The sequence below is a fragment of the Pseudophryne corroboree genome, chromosome 8 (genome assembly GCF_028390025.1).
Source record: "Pseudophryne corroboree isolate aPseCor3 chromosome 8, aPseCor3.hap2, whole genome shotgun sequence".
Lineage (NCBI taxonomy): Eukaryota > Metazoa > Chordata > Amphibia > Anura > Myobatrachidae > Pseudophryne > Pseudophryne corroboree.
The window spans coordinates 443,629,302-443,656,589 of NC_086451.1; the positions used below are offsets into that span (position 1 = coordinate 443,629,302).

The following is a 27,288-nucleotide window of genomic DNA, read 5'->3' on the forward strand; positions in this document are numbered from 1 at the left end:
CTCTATGGCTACGCTCAGTCAGCAGGGGGCATGGTCTGTGGCTACGCTCAGTCAGCAGGGGCCACAGTCTGTGGCTAAGCTCAGTCAGCAGGAGGCAGTGTCTGTGGTTACGCTCTGTCAGCAGGAGGCAGTGTGTCTGTGGCTATGCCCAGTCAAAAGGGGGCAGTGTGTCTGTGGCTATGCCCAGTCAGCAGGGGACAGTGTCTCTGTGGCTATGCTCAGTCAGCAGGGGGCAGTGTCTTTGGCTATGTTCAGTCAGCAGGAGGCAGTATGTGGCTATGCTCAGTCAGCAGGAGGCAGTGTGTCTGTGGCTATGCTCAGTCAGCAGGGGGCAGTGTATGTGGCTATGCTCAGCCAGCTGGAGGCAATGTGTCTGTAGCTATGCTCAGTCAGTAGGGCGCAATGTCTGGCTATGCTCAGTCAGCAGAGAGCAGTGTTTCTATGGCTACGCTCAGTCAGCAGGGGGCAGTGTCTGTGGCTAAGCTCAGTCAGCAGGGGGCAGTGTCTCTATGGCTAAGCTCAGTCAGCAGGGGGCGCTGTCTCTGTGGCTATGCTCAATTAGCAGGGGGCAGTGTCTCTGGCTATGCTCAGTCAGCAGGGGGCAGTGTGTCTGTGGCTATGCTCAGTCAGCAGGAGGCAGTGTGTCTGTAGCTATGCTCAGTCAGCAGGAGGCACAGTCTGTGGCTATGCTCAGTCAGCAGGAGGCAGTGTATGTTGCTATGCTCAGTCAGCAGGGGGCAGGGTCTGTGGCTATGATCAGTCAGCAGGGGGCAGTGTATGTGGCTATGCTCAGTCAGCAGGGGGCATTGTCTCTGGCTATGCTCAGTCAGCAGGGGGCAGTGTCTGCGGCTATGCTCAGCCAGCAGGGGGCAGTGTCTGTGGCTATGCTCAGTCAGCAGGGGGCAGTGTATGTGGCTATGCTCAGCCAGCAGGAGGCAGTGTGTCTGTGGTTATGCTCAGTCAGTAGGGGGCAATGTCTGTGGCTATGCTCAGTCAGCAGGGGGCAGTGACTCTAAGGCTATGCTCAGTCAGCAGGGGGCAGTGTCTGTGGCTATGCTCAGTCAGCAGGGGGCTGTGTATGTGGCTATGCTCAGTCAGCAGGGGGCAGTGTGTGTGGCTATGCTCAGTCAGCAGGGGGCAGTGTGTGTGACTATGCTCAGTCAGCAGGGGGCACGGTCTGCAGCTATGCTCAGTCAGCAGGGGGCAATGTATGTTGCTATGCTCAGTCACCTGGGGGCATGGTCTGTGGCTATGCTCCGTCAGCAGGGGGCAGTGTCTGTGGCTATGCTCCGTCAGCAGGGAGCAGTGTGTCTGTGGCTATGCTTCGTCAGCAGGGGGCGCTGTCTCTGTGGCTATACTCAGTCAGCAGGGGGCAGTGTCTCTGGCTATGCTCAGTCAGCAGGGGGCAGTGTCTGCGGCTATGCTCAGTCAGCAGGGGGCAGTGTCTGTGGCTATGCTCAGTCAGCAGCGGATGCTGTCTCTGTGGCTATGCTCAGTCAGCAGGGGGCAGTGTCTTTGGCTATGCTCAGGTCAGCAGGGGGCAGTGCCTGCAACTATGCTCAGTCAGCAGGGGGCAGTGTCTGCGGCTATGCTCAATTAGCAGGGGGCAGTGTCTGTGGCTATGCTCAGCCAGCAGGAGGCAGTGTGTCTGTGGTTATGCTTAGTCAGCAGGGGGCATGGTCTGTGGCTATACTCAGTCAGCAGGGGGCAGTGTATGTGGCTATGCTCAGTCAGCAGGAGGCAGTGTCTGTGGTTACGCTCAGTCAGCAGGAGGCAGTGTGTCTGTGGCTATGCCCAGTCAAAAGGGGGCAGTGTGTCTGTGGCTATGCTCAGTCAGCAGGGGGCAGTGTATGTGGCTATGCTCAGTCAGCAGGTTGGCTTGGTCTGTGGCTATGCTCAGTCAGCAGGGGGCAATGTATGTTGCTATGCTCAGTCACCAGGGGGCACGGTCTGTGGCTATGCTCAGTCAGCAGGGGGCAGTGTCTGTGGCTATGCTCCGTCAGCAGGGAGCAGTGTGTCTGTGGCTATGCTCCGTCAGCAGGGGGTGCTGTCTCTGTGGCTATACTCAGTCAGCAGGGGGCAGTGTCTCTGGCTATGCTCAGTCAGCAGGGGGCAGTGTCTCTGGCTATGCTCAGTCAGCAGGGGGCAGTGTCTGTGGCTAAGCTCAGTCAGCAGGGGGCAGTGTCTCTATGGCTAAGCTCAGTCAGCAGGGGGCGCTGTCTCTGTGGCTATGCTCAATTAGCAGGGGGCAGTGTCTCTGGCTATGCTCAGTCAGCAGGGGGCAATGTGTCTGTAGCTATGCTCAGTCAGTAGGGGGCAATGTCTGGCTATGCTCAGTCAGCAGGGGGCAGTGTCTCTGGCTACGCTCAGTCAGCAGGGGGCAGTGTCTGTGGCTAAGCTCAGTCAGCAGGGGGCAGTGTCTCTATGGCTAAGCTCAGTCAGCAGGGGGCGCTGTCTCTGTGGCTATGCTCAATTAGCAGGGGGCAGTGTCTCTGGCTATGCTCAGTCAGCAGGGGTCAGTGTGTCTGTGGCTATGCTCAGTCAGCAGGAGGCAGTGTGTCTGTAGCTATACTCAGTCAGCAGGAGGCACAGTCTGTGGCTATGCTCAGTCAGCATGAGGCAGTGTATGTTGCTATGCTCAGTCAGCAGGGGGCAGGGTCTGTGGCTATGATCAGTCAGCAGGGGGCAGTGTATGTGGCTATGCTCAGTCAGCAGGGGGCATTGTCTCTGGCTATGCTCAGTCAGCAGGGGGCAGTGTCTGCGGCTATGCTCAGCCAGCAGGGGGCAGTGTCTGTGGCTATGCTCAGTCAGCAGGGGGCAGTGTATGTGGCTATGCTCAGCCAGCAGGAGGCAGTGTGTCTGTGGCTATGCTCAGTCAGTAGGGGGCAATGTCTGTGGCTATGCTCAGTCAGCAGGGGGCAGTGACTCTAAGGCTATGCTCAGTCAGCAGGGGGCAGTGTCTGTGGCTATGCTCAGTCAGCAGGGGGCTGTGTCTGCGGCTATGCTCAGTCAGCAGGGGGCACGGTCTGCAGCTATGCTCAGTCAGCAGGGGGCAATGTATGTTGTTATGCTCAGTCACCTGGGGGCATGGTCTGTGGCTATGCTCCGTCAGCAGGGGGCAGTGTCTGTGGCTATGCTCCGTCAGCAGAGAGCAGTGTGTCTGTGGCTATGCTTCGTCAGCAGGGGGCGCTGTCTCTGTGGCTATACTCAGTCAGCAGGGGGCAGTGTCTCTGGCTATGCTCAGTCAGCAGGGGGCAGTGTCTGCGGCTATGCTCAGTCAGCAGGGGGCAGTGTCTGTGGCTATGCTCAGTCAGCAGCGGATGCTGTCTCTGTGGCTATGCTCAGTCAGCAGGGGGCAGTGTCTTTGGCTATGCTCAGGTCAGCAGGGGGCAGTGCCTGCGGCTATGCTCAGTCAGCAGGGGGCAGTGTCTGCGGCTATGCTCAATTAGCAGGGGGCAGTGTCTGTGGCTATGCTCAGCCAGCAGGAGGCAGTGTGTCTGTGGTTATGCTCAGTCAGCAGGGGGCATGGTCTGTGGCTATGCTCAGTCAGCAGGGGGCAGTGTATGTGGCTATGCTCAGTCAGCAGAGGGCAAGGTCTGTGGCTATGCTCAGTCAGCAGGGGGCAGTGTATGTGGCTATGCTCAGTCAGCAGGTTGGCTTGGTCTGTGGCTATGCTCAGTCAGCAGGGGGCAATGTATGTTGCTATGCTCAGTCACCAGGGGGCACGGTCTGTGGCTATACTCAGTCAGCAGGGGGCAGTGTCTGTGGCTATGCTCCGTCAGCAGGGAGCAGTGTGTCTGTGGCTATGCTCCGTCAGCAGGGGGTGCTGCATCTGTGGCTATACTCAGTCAGCAGGGGGCAGTGTCTCTGGCTATGCTCAGTCAGCAGGGGGCAGTGTCTCTGGCTATGCTCAGTCAGCAGGGGATGCTGTCTCTGTGGCTATGCTCAGTCAGCAAGGGGCAGTGTCTCTGGCTATGCTCAGACAGCAGGGGGCAGTGTCTGCGGCTATGCTCAGGTCAGTAGGGGGCAGTGTCTGCGGCTATGCTCAGTCAGCAGAGGGCAGTGTCTGCGGCTATGCTTAATTAGCAGGGGGCCGTGTCTGCGGCTATGCTCAGCCAGCAGGAGGCAGTGTGTTGGTGGTTATGCTCAGTCAGTAGGGAGCAGTGTCTCTATGGCAATGCTCAGTCAGCAGGGGGCAGTGTGTCTGTGGCTATGCTCAGTCAGCAGGCGGCAGTGTCTGTGGCTATGCTCAGTCAGTAGGGGGCACGGTCTGTGGCTATGCTCAGTCAGCAGGGGGCAGTGTATGTGGCTATGCTCAGTCAGCAGGGGGCACGGTCTGTGGCTATGCTCAGTCAGCAGGGGGCAATGTATGTTGCTATGCTCAGTCACCAGGGGGCACGGTCTGTGGCTATGCTCAGTCAGCAGGGGGCAGTGTATGTGGCTATGCTCAGTCAGCAGGGGGTAATGTATGTTGCTATGCTCAGTCAGCAGGGGGCACGGTCTGTGGCTATGCTCAGTCAGCAGGGGCAGTACCTGTGGCTATGCTCAGTCAGCAGGGAGCAGTGTGTCTGTGGCTATGCTCCGTCAGCAGGGGGCGCTGTCTCTGTGGCTATACTCAGTCAGCAGGGGGCAGTGTCTGCGGCTATGCTCAGTCAGCATGGGGCAGTGTATGTGGCTACGCTCAGTCAGCAGGAGGCAGTGTGTCTGTGGCTACGTGCAGTCAGTAGGGGGCAGTGTCTCTATGGCTACGCTCAGTCAGCAGGGGGCAGTGTATGTGGCTATGCTCAGTCAGCAGGGGTCACGGTCTGTGGCTATGCTTAATCAGCAGGGGGCAGTGATTGTTGCTATGCTCAGTCAGCAGGAGGCAGTGTGTCTGTGGCTATGCTCAGTCAGTAGGTGGCAATGTCTGTGGCTATGCTCAGTCAGCAGGGGGCAGTGTCTCTATGGCTATGCTCAGTCAGCAGGGGGCAGTGTCTGTGGCTATGCTCAGTCAGCAGGGGATGCTGTCTCTGTGGCTATGCTCAGTCAGCAGGGGGCAGTGTCTCTGGCTATGCTCAGTCAGCAGGGGGCAGTGTCTGCGGCTATGTCCAATTAGCAGGGGGCAGTGTCTGTGGCTAGGCTCAGTCAGCAGGGGCAGTGTCTCTATGGCTATGCTCAGTCAGCAGGGGGCAGTGTCTGTGGCTATGCTCAGTCAGCAGGGCATGCTGTCTCTGTGGCTATGCTCAGTCAGCAGGGGGCAGTGTCTCTGGCTATGCTAAGTCAGCAGGGGGCAGTGTCTGCGGCTATGTCCAATTAGCAGACGGCAGTGTCTGTGGCTAGGCTCAGTCAGCAGGGGGCAGTGTCTCTATGGCTATGCTCAGTCAGCAGGGGGCAGTGTCTGTGGCTATGCTCAGTCAGCAGGGGATGCTGTCTCTGTGGCTATGCTCAATCAGCAGGGGGCAGTGTCTCTGGCTATGCTCAATCAGCAGGGGGCAGTGTCTGCGGCTATGTCCAATTAGCAGGGGGCAGTGTCTGTGGCTAGGCTCAGCCAGCAGGAGGCAGTGTGTCTGTGGTTATGCTCAGTCAGTAGGGGGCAGTGTCTCTATGACAATACTCAGTCAGCAGGGGGCAGTGTGTCTTTGGCTATGCTCAGTCAGCAGGGGGCAGTGTCTCTGTGGCTATGCTCAGTAAGCAGGGTGCAGTGTGTCTGTGGCTACGATCAGCCTCATTCAGTAGGGCAGAGGTTCCCAGACGTGGTCCTCAAGGCACCCCAACAGTCCAGGATTTAGGTATATCCATGGCTCATCACAGATGGTTAAATCAAATTGATTAAGGTGCTAATTAAGTCAGCTGTGGCCAAGCATGGATACATTTAATACCTGGACCGTTGGGGTGCCTTGAGGTCCGCGTTTGGGAACCTCTGCAGTAGGGGGCAATGTCTGTGGCTATGCTCAGTCAGCAGGCGGCAGTGTGTCTGTGGCTATGCTCAGCCTCAGTCAGCAGGGGGCAATGTCTGTGGCTATGCTCAGTCAGCAGGGGGCAATCTCTGTGGCTACACTCAGGAGGGGGCAGTGTCTGCGGCTACGCTCAGTCAGCAGGGGGCAACGTCTGTGGCTACGCTCAGTCAGCAGGGGGCAGTGTCTGTGGCTACGCTCAGTCAGCAGGGGCAGTGTCTGTGGGTGGCTATGCTCAGTCAGCAGGGGGCAATCTCTGTGGCTACACTCAGGAGGGGGCAGTGTCTGCGGCTACGCTCAGTCAGCAGGGGGCAACGTCTGTGGCTACGCTCAGTCAGCAGGGGGCAGTGTCTGTGGCTACGCTCAGTCAGCAGGGGCAGTGTCTGTGGGTGGCTATGCTCAGTCAGCAGGGGGCAGTGTGCCTGTGGCTATGCTCAGTCACCAGGGGGCAGTGTCTGTGGCTATGCACAGTCAGCAGGGGGCAGTGTATCTGTGGCTTTGCTTAGTCAGCAGGGGGCAGTGCCTGTGGCTATTGTCAGTCAGCAGGGGGCAGTGTGCCTGTGGCTATGCTCAGTCAGCAGGGGGCAGTGTCTGTGGCTATGCTCAGTCAGCAGGGGATGCTGTCTCTGTGGCTATGCTCAGTCAGCAGGGGATGCTGTCTCTGTGGCTATGCTCAGTCAGCAGGGGGCAGTGTCTCTGGCTATGCTCAGTCAGCAGGGGGCAGTGTCTGCGGCTATGTCCAATTAGCAGGGGGCAGTGTCTGTGGCTATGCTCAGCCAGCAGGAGGCAGTGTGTCTGTGGTTATGCTCAGTCAGTAGGGGGCAGTGTCTCTATGACAATACTCAGTCAGCAGGGGGCAGTGTGTCTTTGGCTATGCTCAGTCAGCAGGGGGCAGTGTCTCTGTGGCTATGCTCAGTAAGCAGGGTGCAGTGTGTCTGTGGCTACGATCAGCCTCATTCAGTAGGGCAGAGGTTCCCAAACGTGGTCCTCCAGGCACCCCAACAGTCCAGGATTTAGGTATATCCATGGCTCATCACAGATGGTTAAATCAAATTGACTAAGGTGCTAATTAAGTCAGCTGTGGCCAAGCATGGATACATTTAATACCTGGACCGTTGGGGTGCCTTGAGGACCGCGTTTGGGAACCTCTGCAGTAGGGGGCAATGTCTGTGGCTATGCTCAGTCAGCAGGGGGCAGTGTCTGTGGCTATGCTCAGTCAGCAGGCGGCAGTGTGTCTGTGGCTATGCTCAGCCTCAGTCAGCAGGGGGCAATGTCTGTGGCTATGCTCAGTCAGCAGGGGGCAGTGTGTCTGTGGCTATGCTCAGCCTCAGTCAGCAGGGGTAGTGTGTCTGTGGCTATGCTCAGCCTCAGTCAGCAGGGGGCATTGTGCCTGTGGCTATGCTCAGTCAGCAGGGGGCATTGTGCCTGTGGCTATGCTCAGTCAGCAGGGGGCAGTGTGTCTGTGGCTATGCTCAGTCAGCAGGGGGCAGTGTCTCTGTGGCTATGCTCAGTCAGCAGGGGGCAGTGTCTGTGGCTATGCTCAGTCAGCAGGGGGCGCTGTTTATGTAGCTCTGTCCGCTGAGCACAGATAGTGTGTGGATTTGGCTATAGCTAGCTAGATAATTACATACATGACATACAATAACAGCATGAGCTCTCCCAGTCTCATTACATGTAATTATGAATGAGTTCAGGTTAGTGGTCTCCTCCTGTGTACTATGGGGAGCAGGGTGACTGCCAGCAGCCGGGGTGCACTCGGGGTTGTGCGTTACTGTGGAGCGCTAGAGATGTGGAAGGAGGTCGTGTCTCTCTGGCAGTGGGCGGGGTCCGAGCAATACAGGTGATAGCAACGGCAGCAGAGGGCGGGGTTCCGGGTGGTGCAGGTGATTGCTGTGGGCGGGGCCAGGTGACAACACGGACAGGGAGACGGAGACCCAGCCGCTCGGTGGTTCGGTTACGGCAGCGGGATAAGGAGAGATGGCGGAGGAGTACGGTAAGGGCTGTATACAGGAGCATTATAGTTACCAGGGCTCATCAATCACCTGAAGAGACCAAAACGTCACCCTGTAACCTGTACTAGGTATATCCCTGCCCTGCTGTATGCTCATGCCTGTCTGTCCTGTCCGGGCTCAGCAGGACCTTTCAATGGCACATGTTACCCTTTATAAATCATATTGTTATGCTACATATATCCCCTTTCCCCACATATCAGTCATTCTGTTCTGTCACCTGTCCCCAGTATATCGGTGATAACATTCTCTGTCACATCTCCCACTATATTGGTCATATCTTTCAAATACCTGCACTCAGCAATGTCCAATTCTGTCACCTGTCCCTGTGTACTGCATCAGTACTGTCCATCTCACTCACCTGTCCCTGTGTACTGCATCAGTACTGTCCATCTTATTCACCTGTCCCTGTGTACTGTATCAGTACTGTCCATCGTATTCATCTGTCCCGGTGTACTGTATCAGTGCTGTCCATCTCACTCACCTGTCCCTGTGTACTGTATCAGTACTGTCCATCGTATTCATCTGTCCCGGTGTACTGTATCAGTGCTGTCCATCTCACTCACCTGTCCCTGTGTACTGTATCAGTACTGTCCATCTCACTCACCTGTCGCTGTGTACTGTATCAGTGCTGTCCATCTCACTCACCTGTCCCTGTGTACTGTATCAGTGCTGTCCATCTCTGTCACCTGTCCCTGTGTACTGTATCAGTGCTGTCCATCTCACTCACCTGTCCCTGTGTACTGTATCAGTACTGTCCATCTTATTCACCTGTCCCTGTGTACTGTATCAGTACTGTCCATCTCACTCACCTGTCCCTGTGTACTGTATCAGTACTGTCCATCTCACTCGCCTGTCGCTGTGTACTGTATCAGTACCGTCCATCTCATTCACCTGTCCCTGTGTACTGTATCAGTGCTGTCCATCTCACTCACCTGTCCCTGTGTACTGTATCAGTACTGTCCATCTTATTCACCTGTCCCTGTGTACTGTATCAGTACTGTCCATCTCACTCACCTGTCCCTGTGTACTGTATCAGTACTGTCCATCTCACTCACCTGTCGCTGTGTACTGTATCAGTACCGTCCATCTCATTCACCTGTCCCTGTGTACTGTATCAGTACCGTCCATCTCACTCACCTGTCCCTGTGTACTTTATCAGTGCTGTCCATCTCACTCAACTGTCCCTGTGTACTGTATCAGTACCGTCCATCTCACTCACCTGTCCCTGTGTACTGTATCAGTACTGTCCATCTTATTCACCTGTCCCTGTGTACTGTATCAGTACCGTCCATCTCATTTACCTGTCCCTGTGTACAGTATCAGTGCTGTCCATCTCACTCACCTGTCCCTGTGTACTATATCAGTACTGTCCATCTTATTCACCTGTCCCTGTGTTCTGTATCAGTACTGTCCATCTTATTCACCTGTCCCTGTGTACTGTATCAGTACTGTCCATCTCACTCACCTGTCCCTGTGTACTGTATCAGTGCTGTCCATCTTATTCACCTGTCCCTGTGTACTGTATCAGTACCGTCCATCTCACTCACCTGTCCCTGTGTACTGTATCAGTGCTGTCCATCTTATTCACCTGTCCCTGTGTACTGTATCAGTACCGTCCATCTCACTCACCTGTCCCTGTGTACTGTATCAGTACCGTCCATCTCACTCACCTGTCCCTGTGTACTGTATCAGTACTGTCCATCTTATTCACCTGTCCCTGTGTACTGTATCAGTACCGACCATCTCACTCACCTGTCCCTGTGTACTGTATCAGTGCTGTCCATCTCACTCACCTGTCCCTGTGTACTGTATCAGTACCGTCCATCTCACTCACCTGTCCCTGTGTACAGTATCAGTGCTGTCCATCTCACTCACCTGTCCCTGTGTACTATATCAGTACTGTCCATCTTATTCACCTGTCCCTGTGTACTGTATCAGTGCTGTCCATCTTATTCACCTGTCCCTGTGTACTGTATCAGTACCGTCTATCTCACTCACCTGTCCCTGTGTACTGTATCAGTACTGTCCATCTCACTCACCTGTCCCTGTGTACTGTATCAGTGCTGTCCATCTTATTCACCTGTCCCTGTGTACTGTATCAGTACCGTCTATCTCACTCACCTGTCCCTGTGTACTGTATCAGTACCGTCCATCTCACTCACCTGTCCCTGTGTACTGCATCAGTACTGTCCATCTCACTCACCTGTCCCTGTGTACTGTATCAGTGCTGTCCATCTCTGTCACCTGTCCCTGTGTACTGTATCAGTACCGTCCATCTCACTCACCTGTCCCTGTGTACTGCATCAGTACTGTCCATCTCACTCACCTGTCCCTGTGTACTGCATCAGTACTGTCCATCTTATTCACCTGTCCCTGTGTACTGTATCAGTGCTGTCCATCTCTGTCACCTGTCCCTGTGTACTGTATCAGTACCGTCCATCTGTCACCTGTCCCTGTGTACTGCATCAGTACTGTCCATCTTATTCACCTGTCCCTGTGTACTGTATCAGTGCTGTCCATCTCTGTCACCTGTCCCTGTGTACTGTTTCAGAGCTGTCCATCTCTGTCACCTGTCCCTGTGTACTGTATCAGTGCTGTCCATCTCTGTCACCTGTCCCTGTGTACTGTATCAGTGCTGTCCATCTCTGTCACCTGTCCCTGTGTACTGTATCAGTACCGTCCATCTCACTCACCTGTCCCTGTGTACTGTATCAGTGCTGTCCATCTCACTCACCTGTCCCTGTGTACTGTATCAGTACCGTCCATCTCACTCACCTGTCCCTGTGTACAGTATCAGTGCTGTCCATCTCACTCACCTGTCCCTGTGTACTATATCAGTACTGTCCATCTTATTCACCTGTCCCTGTGTACTGTATCAGTGCTGTCCATCTCACTCACCTGTCCCTGTGTACTGTATCAGTACCGTCCATCTCACTCACCTGTCCCTGTGTACAGTATCAGTGCTGTCCATCTCACTCACCTGTCCCTGTGTACTATATCAGTACTGTCCATCTTATTCACCTGTCCCTGTGTACTGTATCAGTACTGTCCATCTCACTCACCAGTCCCTGTGTACTCTATTAGTACCGTTCATCTCTGTCACCTGTCCCTGTGTACTGTGTCAGTACTGTCCATCTGTCACCTGTCCCTGTGTACTTTATCAGCACTGTCCATCTGTCACCTGTCCGTGTACTGTACCAGCTCCGTCCATCTCTGTCACTTGTCCCTGTGGACTGTATCGGCACTGTCCATCTCATTCACCTGCCCCTGTGTACTTTATCAGTACTCTCCATCTCATTCACCGGTCCATGTGTACTATATAGGCACTGTCCATCTCATTCACCTGTCCCTGTGTACTGTATCGGCACTGTCCATCCCATTCACCTGTCCCTGTGTACTGCATCAGTATTGTCCATCTCATTCACCTGTCCCTGTGTACTATATCGGCGCTGTCCATCTCATTCACCTGTCCCTGTGTACTGTATCGGCACTGTCCATCTCATTCACCTGTTCCTGTGTACTGTATCGGCACTGTCCATCTCATTCACCTGTCCCTGTGTACTGTATCAGTGCTGTCTACTTCTGTCTCCTGTTCCTATGTCGGCACTGTCAATCTCTGTCACCCATCCTTATGTACTATATCAGTGCTGTCCATCTCTGTCGCCTGTCCTGTAGCAGTACTGTCCATCTGTCACCTGTCTGTGTACAGTAGCAGTACTGTCCATCTCTGTCACCTGTCCCTGTGTACTGTATCAGTGCTGTCCATCTGTCACCTGTCCCTGTGTAATGTAGCAGTACTGTCCATCTGTCACCTGTCCCTGTGTACTGTTCACCTCTGTCATCTGTTCCTATGTACTATAGCAGTGCTGTCCTGTCCATCTCTGTCACCTGCCCCTATGTACTGTAGCAGTACTGTCCATCTGTCACCTGTACCTGTGTACTGTATCAGTGCTGTCCATCTGTCACCTGTCCCTGTGTACTGTATCAGTGCTGTCCATCTCTGTCACCTGTACCTGTGTACTGTAACAGTGCTGTTCATCTCTGTCACCTGTCCCTGTGTACTGTATCAGTGCTGTCCATCTCTGTCACCTGTCCCTGTGTAATGTAGCAGTACTGTCCATCTCTGTCACCTGTCCCTGTGTACTGTATCAGTACTGTCCATCTGTCACCTGTCCCTGTGTACTGTATCAGTGCTGTCCATCTCTGTCACCTGTCCCTGTGTACTGTAACAGTGCTGTTCATCTCTGTCACCTGTCCCTGTGTACTGTATCAGTGCTGTCCATCTCTGTCACCTGTCCCTGTGTAATGTAGCAGTACTGTCCATCTCTGTCACCTGTCCCTGTGTACTGTATCAGTACTGTCCATCTGTCACCTGTCCCTGTGTACTGTATCAGTGCTGTCCATCTCTGTCACCTGTACCTGTGTACTGTAACAGTGCTGTTCATCTCTGTCACCTGTCCCTGTGTACTGTATCAGTGCTGTCCATCTCTGTCACCTGTCCCTGTGTAATGTAGCAGTACTGTCCATCTCTGTCACCTGTCCCTGTGTACTGTATCAGTACTGTCCATCTGTCACCTGTCCCTGTGTACTGTATCAGTGCTGTCCATCTCTGTCACCTGTCCCTGTGTACTGTATCAGTGCTGTCCATCTCTGTCACCTGTCCCTGTGTACTGTATCAGTACCGTCCATCTCTGTCACCTGTCCCTGTGTACTGTATCAGTGCTGTCCATCTCTGTCACCTGTCCCTGTGTACTGTATCAGTGCTGTTCATCTCTGTCACCTGTACCTGTGTACTGTAACAGTGCTGTTCATCTCTGTCACCTGTCCCTGTGTACTGTATCAGTGCTGTCCATCTCTGTCACCTGTCCCTGTGTAATGTAGCAGTACTGTCCATCTGTCACCTGTCCCTGTGTACTGTATCAGTGCTGTCCATCTCTGTCACCTGTCCCTGTGTAATGTAGCAGTACTGTCCATCTCTGTCACCTGTACCTGTGTACTGTATCAGTGCTGTCCATCTCTGTCACCTGTCCCTGTGTACTGTATCAGTACTGTCCATCTCTGTCACCTGTCCCTGTGTACTGTATCAGTGCTGTCCATCTCTGTCACCTGTACCTGTGTACTGTAACAGTGCTGTTCATCTCTGTCACCTGTCCCTGTGTACTGTATCAGTGCTGTCCATCTGTCACCTGTTCCTGTGTACTGTATCAGTGCTGTCCATCTCTGTCACCTGTTCCTGTGTACTGTATCAGTGCTGTCCATCTCTGTCACCTGTCTCTGTGTACTGTATCAGTGCTGTCCATCTCTGTCACCTGTCCCTGTGTACTGTATCAGTACCGTCCATCTCTGTCACCTGTCCCTGTGTACTGTATCAGTGCCGTCCATCTCTGTCACCTGTCCCTGTGTACTGTATCAGTGCTGTCCATCTCTGTCACCTGTCCCTGTGTACTGTATCAGTGCTGTCCATCTCTGTCACCTGTCTCTGTGTACTGTATCAGTGCTGTTAATCTGTGTCACCTGTTCCTGTGTACTGTATCAGTGCTGTCCATCTCTGTCACCTGTCCCTGTGTACTGTATCAGTGCTGTCCATCTCTGTCACCTGTCTCTGTGTACTGTATCAGTACCGTCCATCTCTATCACCTGTCCCTGTGTACTGTATCAGTACCGTCCATCTCTGTCACCTGTCCCTGTGTACTGTATCAGTACTGTCCATCTCTGTCACCTGTCCCTGTGTACTGTATCAGTACCGTCCATCTCTGTCACCTGTCCCTGTGTACTGTATCAGTACTGTCCATCTCTGTCACCTGTCCCTGTGTACTGTATCAGTACCGTCCATGTGTCACCTGTCCCTGTGTACTGTATCAGTGCCGTCCATCTCTGTCACCTGTCTCTGTGTACTGTATCAGTGCTGTTCATCTCTGTCACCTGTTCCTGTGTACTGTATCAGTGCTGTCCATCTCTGTCACCTGTCCCTGTGTACTGTATCAGTGCTGTCCATCTCTGTCACCTGTCTCTGTGTACTGTATCAGTGCTGTCCATCTCTGTCACCTGTCTCTGTGTACTGTATCAGTGCTGTCCATCTCTGTCACCTGTCTCTGTGTACTGTATCAGTGCTGTCCATCTCTGTCACCTGTCCCTGTGTACTGTATCAGTACCGTCCATCTCTGTCACCTGTCCCTGTGTACTGTATCAGTGCTGTCCATCTCTGTCACCTGTCCCTGTGTACTGTATCAGTGCTGTCCATCTCTGTCACCTGTCTCTGTGTACTGTATCAGTGCTGTCCATCTCTGTCACCTGTCTCTGTGTACTGTATCAGTACTGTCCATCTCTATCACCTGTTCCTGTGTACTGTATCAGTGCTGTCCATCTCTGTCACCTGTCCCTGTGTACTGTATCAGTGCTGTCCATCTCTGTCACCTGTCCCTGTGTACTGTATCAGTGCTGTCCATCTCTGTCACCTGTTCCTGTGTACTGTATCAGTGCTGTCCATCTCTGTCACCTGTTCCTGTGTACTGTATCAGTGCTGTCCATCTCTGTCACCTGTTCCTGTGTACTGTATCAGTGCTGTCCATCTCTGTCACCTGTCCCTGTGTACTGTATCAGTACTGTCTATTTCTATCACTCCCCCCATACTAGCCATGCATAATAGCTGTTACCTATTCCCTATATTATCAATGCATCTATATGTTGCTTGTTTACACCTGTTCTACGTCCCCTGCTCCCATTGTGTCTCCACTATATCAGTCATACATTTTTGTTTCTTTGCTTTTCCTCCTGTATCAATGATACTGATCTATTACCTATACTGTGGTGGATTTTCAGGATATTATTGCTAATTCTTGTTGATACGACATAGGACCTTTTAATAGCAGAAACTCCGCCATCTCATTTCTGATTTGGGTATTATGATGGCAGGACCTCTGTCTCCCACCTTGTTTAGCTCTCCAGCCCCGGGCACCCTCTCACCAGTGGCCTTTCACTCATGCCCCACGTACAACCAGTTTTACCTGTCTCTCCCCTCAGCTCCCTCACCTCCCAGCTCACCAGTGTTTTATGGGTGTAATTCCAGTATTCTCCTCACAAACCCCACAGAAGGCTGGCGATGGTGTTCCCAGCGTCCGGAGAGCTGGTGTTTGTGATATGATTCACCACTGTGACTCTCCTGGCAGACACGCCTCGCATCCTTCTTCCTTACCCGGCTGCAATCGCTGGGGAACTTTTTCTAGGAACTTTTGTCTTAATTGTTCAATGCTTGCTGCCATGTGTACTAATAATATAGAGTTTACCAATGCTGTATTATTATAGTTCAGTGATGATGTGATCCATCTCTTCAGTATTTCAATATATCATGTTTTTAGTTGCTGTCAAATTTGTCTCAAGTCGGTTTCTTAAGAACTGTATTTATCTTGTCAAACATGTAGGAGTGTATATGTGTGTAATCAGTAATCTATGTGCAGACTGTGTGGGAGTTTCATGTGTATATATATATATAGTACACATACAGTGACTGAAGTGACAATTTAGAAGAGGCGTATGGGAATTGGATGTGAATGGAGTTTTATAGTATTACAATTGAGCAGTATTGCATAGCTCTGTATACATGCCCACTTCTGCTGCTGTGTATATATATATATATATATATACTAGTAAGGAACCCAGTCTATGCCAGGTCACCTCAGTCCGTACCCACTCTGCCTCATCCTGCCCTCTCCCCCCCCCCCCTGCCGTATTGCTTACCCTGTGTCGCCGGTGCAGGGGGTCTTCCATCTTCTCTGGCTAATCTGTCCTGTTACTGCAGAGGGAGCCATTGGGGAGGGGAGGGGTGGTTCTGTGGCACGCACCCTGGCTTCCACTGCACGTTGGAGAGGGGAGAGACCTCAGCCGAATATTATAGAGATGTTTTTTAGTGCTCCATTGTGGGACACTGGAAAATCATTGGGGCATAGTAGGTGCATAGGAGCATGGGCATTTGAATTCTACCGCAACTCCCCAGATCCGCCGAGAGCTGAGTGGGCCCGGGTTATGGGGGGGTGTTCAACTCTGGGATCGTGGCCATCCCCCCTCTGAAAAAAATAAAAACTATACTTGGCATGCTGTAAATAGGGATATTTGTCTTACCCAGCAACTGACCCGGGTCCCAGCCGGGCCCTTTAGACAAGCCAGGGCCCCTGCTGGGCCCCTTCAACAATCCCGGTCCCAATTTCATACCCTTCCCCCACACCCCTGCCTATATATTCATTTCTAGCAGAACTAGCACTTCAGCCTCCTGTAATCAGCGGCAGCACTCTGCCGGGTGGGATTTGCATGTGTTATTGGTATGGGATACCGGTTATTCATGGTTGTTGTTGGTAGGTCCATGCAAATTTTGTTGGAAGTGAACCTGCTTCTGTCATGTGGCGCCACTGACAGCTGCCGTCCCTTCTGCCACCCTACCAGTTGTGTTATTCCTCCACGTAACGTCTCATTTCTTTATTTATATATAGTTTTAAGATTCAGTGGTTATGGTTGGTTCAGTCGTCAAGAGCTAAAGTAGCGTCTGCTTTTCACGCCAACCAGGATATCTCTTCCACAGAGCAAGGCTTAAGCTGGGTACGCACTTTTGTGGTCATTCCGAGTTGATCGCAGCCAGCAACTTTTTGCTGCTGCTGCGATCAACTAATCCCCGCCTATGGGGGAGTGTATTTTAGCTTAGCAGGGCTGCGATCGCTTGTGCAGCCCTGCTAAGCTAAAAAAAATTCATGCAGAACAAGACCAGCCCTGGACATACTTACCCTGTGCGACGATCTCTGCAATGCTGGGGCTGGATTTGACGTCAGACATCCGCCCTCCATTCTCCTGGACACGCCTGCGCTTTCTTCACCACTCCCCGAAGACGGCAGGCAAAGGTCTGGTGACGCCCAGGAACACCTTCTTTCTGTCAATCTTCTTGCGGTCGCCTCTGCGACCACTTTCTTAGTTGTCCGCGACGTAACCCGGTGACCCCTGTCGCCGGGCAATGACGCGCGTGCGCAGTGCGGCCGCCGCGCATGCGCATTCCAGACCCGTTCGCACCGCAGCGACAAACCGCTGCGTGCGAACGGGTCGGGATGACCCCCACTGATCAGGTAAATGCTTCTGGTCAGCAGAGCAGTGTCTCCCCAGCTTGACCTCCTCTCAGCCCCATACACACTGTGCTAAAATGGCTCGGTGTGTACGTGCTTCTATGGGGATTGGGAGGTCGGCCTGACAAATATTAAACTGTACATACATAAGAATCAACCTCCCGATCTCGGCCGTTGTACCAGCATTATAGGTTCCCGCATCAGCATACACACCTATACAGTTGTCGGCCCGTTCACCTGATATCAAGTGATTGGGTCATGGATTGTATAGGTGTGTACCCAGCTTGTGAAAGAAAAGAGGGTTCTCTTCATGGTTCTGCGTGGTCAGGGTATTAAAAGCTTATGTTGACGGGACATGTGGTCTCCATAAGACAGATGATCTTTTTAGATCTTCTAATGCTCGGAGAAAGGGTTCCAAGCATTTGACCGCACATGCACAGTGGCCATTTAACAAGTTGGTGCCTTCAGATGGCGGTACTTACAGGGGCTAATCTTCGGAATGCGAATCGGTAAATCGGTCAGCATCGCCTCCCATAGAAACCAATGGGGGATGTTGATGCTGACGGGAATGGAGGTACCTATAATATCTGCTGCGGTCCCTCTGTGATACATTCAGGGGATACTTAATATTTGCGGTTAGCCCACAAAAACGTGTATATTACCCTTAAACCGCTAATGCCAAAATGTATGTGGCCAAAATGGACAAATCTTAGGCTACCTGAGCGGATATCTTAGCCACTTGCCAACAGGATTTACTGACATGGGGGTATATGTTCATTTTGGGTCTATGTACTGTACACTTGTCTAGAGGTATCGTTGCAAACTACCCCTGGTGGGGTTTTTATGTATATTTATTTATTTATTCATTTCTCTTCTTATAAACAATTTCTTTACCGGACATTCAAACACGCTGTCCAATCGTTTTCCAGTACAGCCACCTGTCAGGGCGCATCCAGATAAACAGTGGTTTACCTGAGCGAGTGCACCTGGAATCAAGCTTGTAGAATACACCGGTCTCAGATCATTTTCCCTAGAAACAAATCCCTCTCAGAAGATCAGACTTGTGATTGATTTGTCCATTTATATCTTCTAGTTTATTGGATTATTTGGTCACCCACACGTTTTTATGCATCTATTTTTACAATGCAATAAACAACAAGTGATGGGTATCAGTCTAGCCTTGGCATACTGCATAGCAGGTTTGTGCAACTCTGTGTTGTGCAGGTATCTGATCGCCATGGTTATGTCTGTGTTTTCTCTGGTGCTTCCTGCTCTTGTGGGTCTGGAAATCCAAGAAGGCTATATGCAAATCTAAGCCACAAAGTGTGACTCCTCCTGGACTAATAATAATGGCCTGGTGCCCTGCCACAGTTTTAGTATTCCCTAATAGCAAAGTTGTGACAGGGCATGCTGGGACCTGTAGCATACTTGCCTACTCTCCCGGAATGGGCGGGAGTCTCCCGAAAATCGGGTGACCCTCCCGCCGCCCCCCCCCCCCCCCCCCCCCCCGGGAGTGCAGGCAAGTCTCCCGATTTTTTAGGGGCCCCCCTGCCCGGCCGCCCACTTAGTGAATAAAGTGGGCGGTCCGGGCAGTAGATGACGCGATTTTTGTTGAATCGCGTCATCATAGCAACGCCCCCTGCTGTATAATGCCGGTAATAGCGGCATTACATAGCAGGGGGCGTGGCTTAAATTAAGTGCCGCAATAACTCCTCCCCTGTTTTGCCTCCGCCCCGCCCTGCCCCCCTGCTGAGCCGACCTGGCTGCTCTCTCCCGGAGAGAGCAGCCAGGATGTCGGCATGTATGACCTGTAGTTTCACAACAGCTGGAGAGCCACAGGTTGGCCAGGCCTGGCCTAATACCTGAAGCAGGCTCAGGGAACATTTGAGGAACATATTCCTTTAAGATGAGGAGGTGGAATAGCCTCTCAGCAGGGGAGTTTAAACTTGCCTGGCGGGACAGACCCAAGTCTATCCTAAATCTAAGAGAAAATAAGAGTTCAGGATCAAAACTTATCAGGAACATTTTTAATTGCGGTCAAATTCTGTTTTCCAGCTTCCGCTCTGACAGAGACATTTACTCCTCCAACACCTGGAACCAATGTCACCCACACTCTCGCTGGGGTCCCTCTGCAGATTGACACCCACCAGTCAGTGGGAAATCCCCAGCACCATTGCACTGCCCTGAGGTAACTGCATGGTTAATGCATCATCCATTTTTATGGGGACATTAGCTGTAAGCTGACAGCTCTGTTTTAATGGCTAACTGCACGTAGCGCCCTTATCCTCCCTTATTTCATAGTCGCTGGGTTTCAGTATGTTAAAGAGACATTTTAATGTCTCCCTCCTGTTTTACTTCTCTGATGTTGTTGGATTATGGGTCTGATTCTGAGTCACATGCAATACTGATATCTGCGCAAATGGTCGATGATTTTCAAGTGCGCATGTTTCTAAGTCACTAAAAAGTCACACAGCGCATGTATACACAGGGCCGTCTGATGTATAGGCAGACTGGGCAGCTGCCAAGGGCCCCACTATTCTAGGGGCCTCTGAGCAGGGGCGGGCGGTTAGGCAGGATTCTGCCCTGCTTCCCAGCCTGCCGCCAGACAGTGAATGACTGTCAGCATGCTGATTGGTGGATAGCTCCTTGGTCGCTTCATCCGCCTCCCTGGACTGCCTTTGGCCACACCACCCCTCACTTTCAGGGTATCTGAAAATTGGGGGAAACACCATACTTACAAGTGACTTGTTCCGTTTTTGGATAATTTTTAATTATATAAATTTTATATCAACGAATCTCCTGGTGGAAGATATCTTGGATTTTCTTTAGATATTTTCCTCTGAATATTTTATGTATTTTTAATATTCTAAACGTTAAAAAAAAATTTTTTTTTGCTTCTACTTTTTCTTTCTATCTATTTGTGTATGTACAGTGCATCCGGAAAGTATTCACAGCACTTCACTTTTTCCACATTTTGCTATGTTACAGCCTTATTCCAAAATGGAATAAATTCATTTTGCCCTCAAAATTCTACACACAATACCCCATAATGACAATGTGAAAACGTTTTTTTTTAGATTTTTGCAAATTTATTAAAAATAAAAAACTAAACTGTACTCATTGGGACCTTCAAAGCAGCAGATATTTTTCTGTACCCTTCCCCAGATTTGTGCCTCGAGACAATCCTGTCTCAAAGGTCTACAGACAATTCCTTTGACTTCATGCTTGGTTTGTGCTCAGACACGCACTGTTAAGTGTGGAACCTTATTATAGACGGGTGTGTGCCTTTCCAAATCATGTCCAATCAACTGAATTTACCACAGGTGGACTCCAATTAAGCTGTAGGAACATCTCAAGGATGATCAGTGGAAACAGGATGCACCTGAGCTCATTTTTGAGCTTCATGGCAAAGGCTGTGAATACTTATGTACATGTGATGTTTTTTATTTTTAATAAATTAGCAAAAATCTAAAAAAAAACTTTTTTCACGGTTTCATTATGGGGTATTGTGTGCAGAATTTTGAGGGAAAAAATAATTTATTCCATTTTGGAATAAGGCGGTAGCATAACATAATGTGGAAAAAGTGAAGCGCTGTGAATACTTTCCGGATGCACTGTATTTGAGGTCTGTTTTTATGTTTGTATACCAGTATTAATAAAATAATTTGTTTCTGTAAATATGTCTCCTACAGAGGTTTACCATATTTAAGGCATTGAATACCTTATTTTACAAACCTTAAATTCCATGAAAGGTTTTTGCGCTGGTTTCTTTTTTTCGTTGTTATAGGATCTTCTTTAGAGGGTGGCCGGACCGCACCCACAAAACGGCGGCCAGACGCCGCCGTTCCACCCCCTCCCACCCAGCGATCGCCTCTGCCTGTCAATCAGGCAGAGGCAATCGCAGCCCTGCTACGGGCTTCGGCCGTCTTACATGCGCCGGCGCACGGTCAGTAGGGACCTGTTCTCTCTGCTGCGTAAAAAAGCAGCGAGCGAACGGGTCAGAATGACCCCCTATATTCTACACAGAAAATAAAGCACCTGTTTGCATGCAGCTATAACGTTGCATGGAGACCTCCTACGTTGGTTACTTGTTGCCGTGTGTACTTGTCATTCATTGGGTCAATATTTGTGTCATTTTTGTGTATTCATCCTTGACTATGATCCATGCCCTATCTTTGTGTTTCTTATCCCTAACGTTCCGCTGACAATGTAATCCTGCGCTGTAACGACTAACAATAGTTCTTCCTCCTTTTGTATGCTGAGGTTAAACACTTGTAACAGGAGTAAGAAGTGATTTCAGGCCACTTTAAGCAAGAATTTATGGTTTATTGTATTTTGGGCTCGATTCAGACCTGAGCGCTCTTGTGCGAATTCCCACAGCGGCCGTTTTATCGAATGAGTGCGCATGCACTGCAATGCGCATGCCTGGCGCCAAACAGCGACAGGATGGTGCGAAAATTTCAATCGCAAGGCGTTCGCAAGGTGATTGACAGGAAGAGGACGTTGTGGGTGGCAACTGACCGTTTTGTGGGAGTGTCAAGAAAAACGCAGGCGTTCCCAAGCGTTTTCAGGGAGGGTGTGTGACGTCAGCTCCGGCCCCGATCAGCCTGTTTGTATCGCACTGTAGGAGTAAGTGCTGGGCTGCGCACAGACTGGAAAAATCATTCGATGGTGAGTGAGTTGCGAACGGATTTGCAGCTGTCCGCTGTCTGGCGGAATTTTTGCACGGCGTACGCATGCATTCGCACACTTGCGGGGCGGGTTTTCGCTCTCCCTGGGCAGCGAATATCTGATTGCAGCACAGCGATCAGGTCTGAATTAGGCTTTCTGCTGTGTACCATGCTCTGCGCAGGCCGACTGTTGGAACTCAATTTCTTGGATCTCCGATGGGCAGATGAGTCACAGACGCTGATGGTCATTTACTAAAATATTCAAATCTTTGTCCAAACCAAAGCAACTAATGAGACGTTTGCTTTCATTGTGTAACCCGTGCTTGATAGGTGACAGCTAATTGCAGTTTAGTGTGGTTTCATTACAGATTTGTACCTTGTCTGACATTGTATTCTCCCCCCCCCCCTTCCCCCACACCAGGAGGTTCCTCGAGTGGATGTCCAAGTATGCCGTTTAATAGGGTGTGGTGGGGAGATTTATATAATTTAGCCCCACCCTGTGTCCAATGCGGTCATTCTGGGATTTATTCACACATTTTGCTGCAAATTAAGATACTAAGCCCCCTGATTTTGGAGGTTACTCTACTCTCAGAAGCATGGGCCAACATATGTCTCCTGAAATCTGGAACAGTAAAGCAGCCATGCATGTATACGGGATCCCACGGGGTCCCTCACTTCTCCATCCATTATCAGAATATGGTGTAATCAGGGCCGGTTCTAGCCCTTGTGGCGCCCCGGGCGAAAATAGGGGCGTGGCTTCATAAAGGGGTGTGGTCAATGTGCCCCCAGTAGTATTGCCCCCGTTTGTGCCGCTTTTAAATAAAAAATTAATACTTACCATCCTCGCTCCTGATGGCCAACCGCTGCTGCCCTCCGTCTCTGGCCGCTGGCGCCGCTCCTCTGACACTAGAGGTCAATCATGACCGCTAGTGTCTAAGTGCCGCTCCCACAATGCAGTACGGTGCGCGATGACTTCATCGCGCACCACACAGCACTACTGGCACCGGGGGGGGGGGGCGGATCTTGCCACAGCGGCGGCGCCCTCTGGAAGGCGACGCCCCGGGCAAAAATCCCGTGTACCCGTAGCAAGATCCGCTACTGAGTGTAATACATTTGAGAAGGGCACTGGAATAACGAGCACCTTTTATGCTGGCCATACTGTACATTAGTACGACCTGCATTAGATGGGAATCATACTACGAGCCCCTCCCACCCACCCACCCCCGGGCATGCGATAGATTCTACGCTCCTTTTGCACCAGCCAATCTATCGTACCTCCGCAATTGCCGGGGGCCTGGATCGGCTGATCATATGTGCAGCACAGAAGATCAGCTGATGCGATGTGCGACCCGCTGGGCCGCGCATCGTATTCGCAGCCATTAACATGCACGATGTGCATGCAATGGCTCAAATGATAGGTCGATATCGTCTATTTGTACACGCTATCGACCTAGTGTATGGCCAGCGTTACATTACAACATTTAAACACTACAACAAAGTAAAAAAAACACCTGAACGTGTCCTTTATTTGTTTAAAAAAAAAAAAAAAATCATATAATTGTCTATGCAGATCCCATTCTGTTAATTGAAGGACTTCTACAAAAACGTCTAGTAAGTAGAAACTATGGGCCTAATTCAGACCTGATCGCACAGCAGCCGATCAGGTCTGAACTGCGGCACCGGCGCACGCCAGACAGCCGACGGCCATCTTAGCCCTGCGATCGCCTCTGCCTGATTGACAGGCAGAGGTGGTCGCTGGGTGGGAGGGAGTGGGCTGGCGGCGTTTGGCCGCCGTGTTAGGTGCGCGGTCCGGGCAACACAGGCGTGCCTGGACCGTGCAAGCCTCTGCGGCTGCGTGACGTCGCATGCAGCCGCTGCGACCTGGACAGCGACGAGTAACTCCTTGCCAGCACGCAGGAGCTGCGCTGGTAGGGAGCTACTCGTCAAGTACAAAAGCATCGCCGCTGTGCGATGCTTCTGTACTTGTGCGGCAGGGCAGGGACTGACATGCGGGGCGGACTAGCCCTGTGCTGGGCGTCCCCCCGCATGTCTGAGTAACTGATTGTAGCCGTGCACTACGATCAAGTCTGAATTAGTTCCTATGGCCCAAATGTATTAACCTTTTAACAAGTGATAAAGTGGAGACAGATCAAGAGTGATAAATGACCAGCCAATCAGCTCCTGTCATTTTTCAAACACAGCCTGTGACATGGCAGTTAGGAAGCTGATTGGCTGGTGCTTTATCACTCTTTATCCGTCTCCACTTTATCTCTTGCTAAAGCTTAATACATCTGGGCCAATATTCACAACTCACTTTTTTTTATACAAAATTGTTACTCCTGTTTCTGTCTTGACACGGGAGGTCATTCCGAGTTGATCGCTCCCTAGCTATTTTTTTGCAGCGCTGCGATCAGATAGTCGCCGCCTATGGGGAAGTGTATTTCTCTGACGTCCTAGTGGATGCTGGGTACTCCGTAAGGACCATGGGGTATAGACGGGCTCCGCAGGAGACTGGGCACTCTTAAAAGAAAGATCAGGTACTATATCTGGTGTGCACTGGCTCCTCCCTCTATGCCCCTCCTCCAGACCTCAGTTAGTATCTGTGCCCGGCCAGAGCTGGATGCACCCTAGGGGCTCTCCTGAGCTTCCTAGAAAAGAAAGTATTTGTTAGGTTTTTTATTTTCAGCGAGATCTGCTGGCAACAGACTCACTGCTACGTGGGACTGAGGGGAGAGAAGCGAACCTACCTGCTTGCAGCTAGCTTGGGCTTCTAAGGCTACTGGACACCATTAGCTCCAGAGGGATCGAACACAGGCCCAGTCCTCGGTCGTCCGGTCCCGGAGCCGCGCCGCCGTCCCCCTTGCAGAGCCAGAAGAACGAAGAGAAGTTGAAAATCGGCGGCTGAAGACTCCGGTCTTCATAAAGGTTGCGCACAGCACTGCAGCTGTGCGCCATTGCTCCCTAAGCACACCACACACTCCGGTCACTGATGGGTGCAGGGCGCTGGGGGGGGGGGGGGGGGGCGCCCTGGGCAGCAATTAGATTACCTTACTTGGCGAAAAGCACATAATACAGTCTGATAAACTGTATATGTGCATTAACCCCCGCCATTAAAGTACATAAAAGGACAGAAGCCCGCCGCTGAGGGGGCCGGGCCTTCTTCCTCAGCACACCGGCGCCATTTTCTCTTCACAGCTCAGCTGGAAGGAAGCTCCCCAGGCTCTCCCCTGCAGTATCCTGGTACACAAAGGGTAAAAAAGAGAGGGGGGGCACATAAATTTAGGCGCAAAACTGTGTATATAAGCTGCTATAGGGGAATAATCACTCAGTATAGTGTACATCCCTGTATTATATAGCGCTGTGGTGTGTGCTGGCATACTCTCTCTCTGTCTCTCCAAAGTGCCTGGTGGGGGAACTGTCTTCAAATAGAGCATCCCCTGTGTGTGTGGTGTGTCGGTACGCGTGTGTCGACATGTCTGAGGTAAAAGGCTCCTCTAAGGAGGTGATAGAGCGGATATGTGTGTGGGAGGGTGTCTCCGTCGACAACGCCGACACCTGTTTGGATATGTGTAAGTGCTGAGGTAAAATTATTGCACAAAAGGTTAGGGAACAGAAAGGAAATCTACCCTGGTCTGTCCCTATGTCACAGAGTCCTTCAGAGTCTCTCTATGTTCACTATCCAAAATAACAAAGTATCGACACGGAGTTTAACTCCACTGTCGACTACGATAATGCAAAGTTACAGCCAAGAGGGCTAAAAGATATTCAATATATGATTATTGGAATAAAAGATGATTTGCATATCACTGATGACTCATCTGTCCCTGACACGAGAGTACACATGTTAAGGGGAAGAATGCTGAGGTAAATTTCCCTCCTCTCATGAGGAAAAAGAGCGTGAATCTCCAGACAAGAGACGGCAGCTTCCCACAAGAGAATTCTCAGGCTGTATCCTTTCCCCACTAGGGCCAGGATGTGTTGAGAATCTTCCCCTTGGGTGTCCTGTTTGCACTAGCTATTCTCAGGGATCCTGCAGATAGTGTGCACATTCTAGTATACTACCCAGACCGGCGATTGTGTCGGCATGGGTTTATAGCGCTGTGGCAGCGTGGACAGGTACCTTATCAGCAGAGATTGAGACCCTAGAATGCATATAAATATTTTAAGATGCTGTCTTAAATGATAGATATATAATTATAAAGCATGCCCAAAGGGACATGAGTATACTGGGTCCTAGAGACAAAAGCTATGTCGATTTCTGCTTGACGTGTCCTGTAGAATATACATTGGACAGATGATGCCGACTTAAGAGGCATATGGAAGGCTGAGGATTGTGTGGAGAAAGGTTCTCGGGCCTGGTCTCCACAGCTATAGCTGGTAATTCTGATATTTTGCCTTATTTTCCTGCACAGCCTAGGAAAGCACAACATTATTAAATGCAGCTTTTCGAAAAAAGAAACAAGAAAGTCTGAGGTGCGTCCTTTCTTGTCAGAGCCGGGGGCAGAGGAAAGAAGCTGTACAACACAGCTAGTCCCCAGGAACAGAAGTCCTCCCCGGCCTCTACAAAAATCCACCGCATGTCGCTGGGGCTCCACAGGCGGAGCTAGGCCCGGTGGGGACACGCCTACATAAGTTCAGCCACAAGTGGGTTCACTCCCTGTTAGATCCCTGGGCAATAGAAATTGTATCGCAGGGATACAGGCTGGATTGTGAGAAGATGCCCCCTCACCGAGGACCCGGCGGGCTTCCCCCCAAGAGAGGGAGCCAGTGTTAACTGCAATTCGTAAATTGTATCTTCAACAGGTGGTGGTCAAGGGTCCCCTCCTTCAACAAGAGGGTGTTATTATTCGACCATGTTATAATCCCGAAACCAGACGGTTCGGTTAGACCCATATTGTATTAAAATCCCTGAACATATACCTGAAAAGGTTCAGGTTCAAGATGGAATCGCTAAGAGCGGTCATTGCAAGCCTGAAATGAATCGGGACATAAGGGATGCATACCTTCGTGTCCCCATTTATCCACCTCATCAGGCGTACCTCAGAATTGCGGTACGGGATTGTCATTACCAATTTCACCAAGATAATGGCGGATATGATGGTGCTCCTGCGGAAGCAAGGTGTCACTATTATCACATACTTGGATGATCTCCTCATAAAAGCGAGATCAAGAGAGCAGTTGCTGGACAGCGTATCACCTTCTCTGGAAGTGAAACGGCAACACGACTGGATTCTATATATTCCGAAGTCGCAGTTGGTTCCTACAGCTCATCTGCCTCGCCTAGGCATGATCCTAGACACAGACCAGAAGAGGGTTTATCTCCCGAGAGAGAGAGCTCAGGAGCTCATGACACTGGTCAGGAATCCATTGAAAACCAAAACAGGTGAAAGTGCATCACTGCACTCGAGTCCTGGGAAGGATGATGGCATCATACGAGGCCATCCCCTTCGGCTGGTTCCATGCAAGGACAATGGAACTTACTGGACAAGTGGTCCGGATCACATCTTCCGATGCATCGGTTAATCACCCTATCCCCCAGGGCCAGGGTGTCTCTCCTGTGGTGGCTGCGGAGTGC

The 27,288-nt window shown here is 51.3% G+C and overlaps 1 protein-coding gene across 1 annotated transcript in view; it reads left to right on the forward strand.

The window, feature by feature from the left end:
* The first annotated feature begins 7,742 nt into the window (after positions 1–7,742).
* The window catches only part of SLC44A4 (solute carrier family 44 member 4), a 145,095-nt gene continuing 125,549 nt past the window's right edge, over positions 7,743–27,288 (forward strand). Inside the window, exon 1 of the mRNA XM_063938139.1 lies at positions 7,743–7,926. Within this exon, the coding sequence (XP_063794209.1) occupies positions 7,911–7,926 (16 nt within the window). The 5' untranslated portion in view covers positions 7,743–7,910. The remainder of the gene's footprint in view (positions 7,927–27,288) is intronic.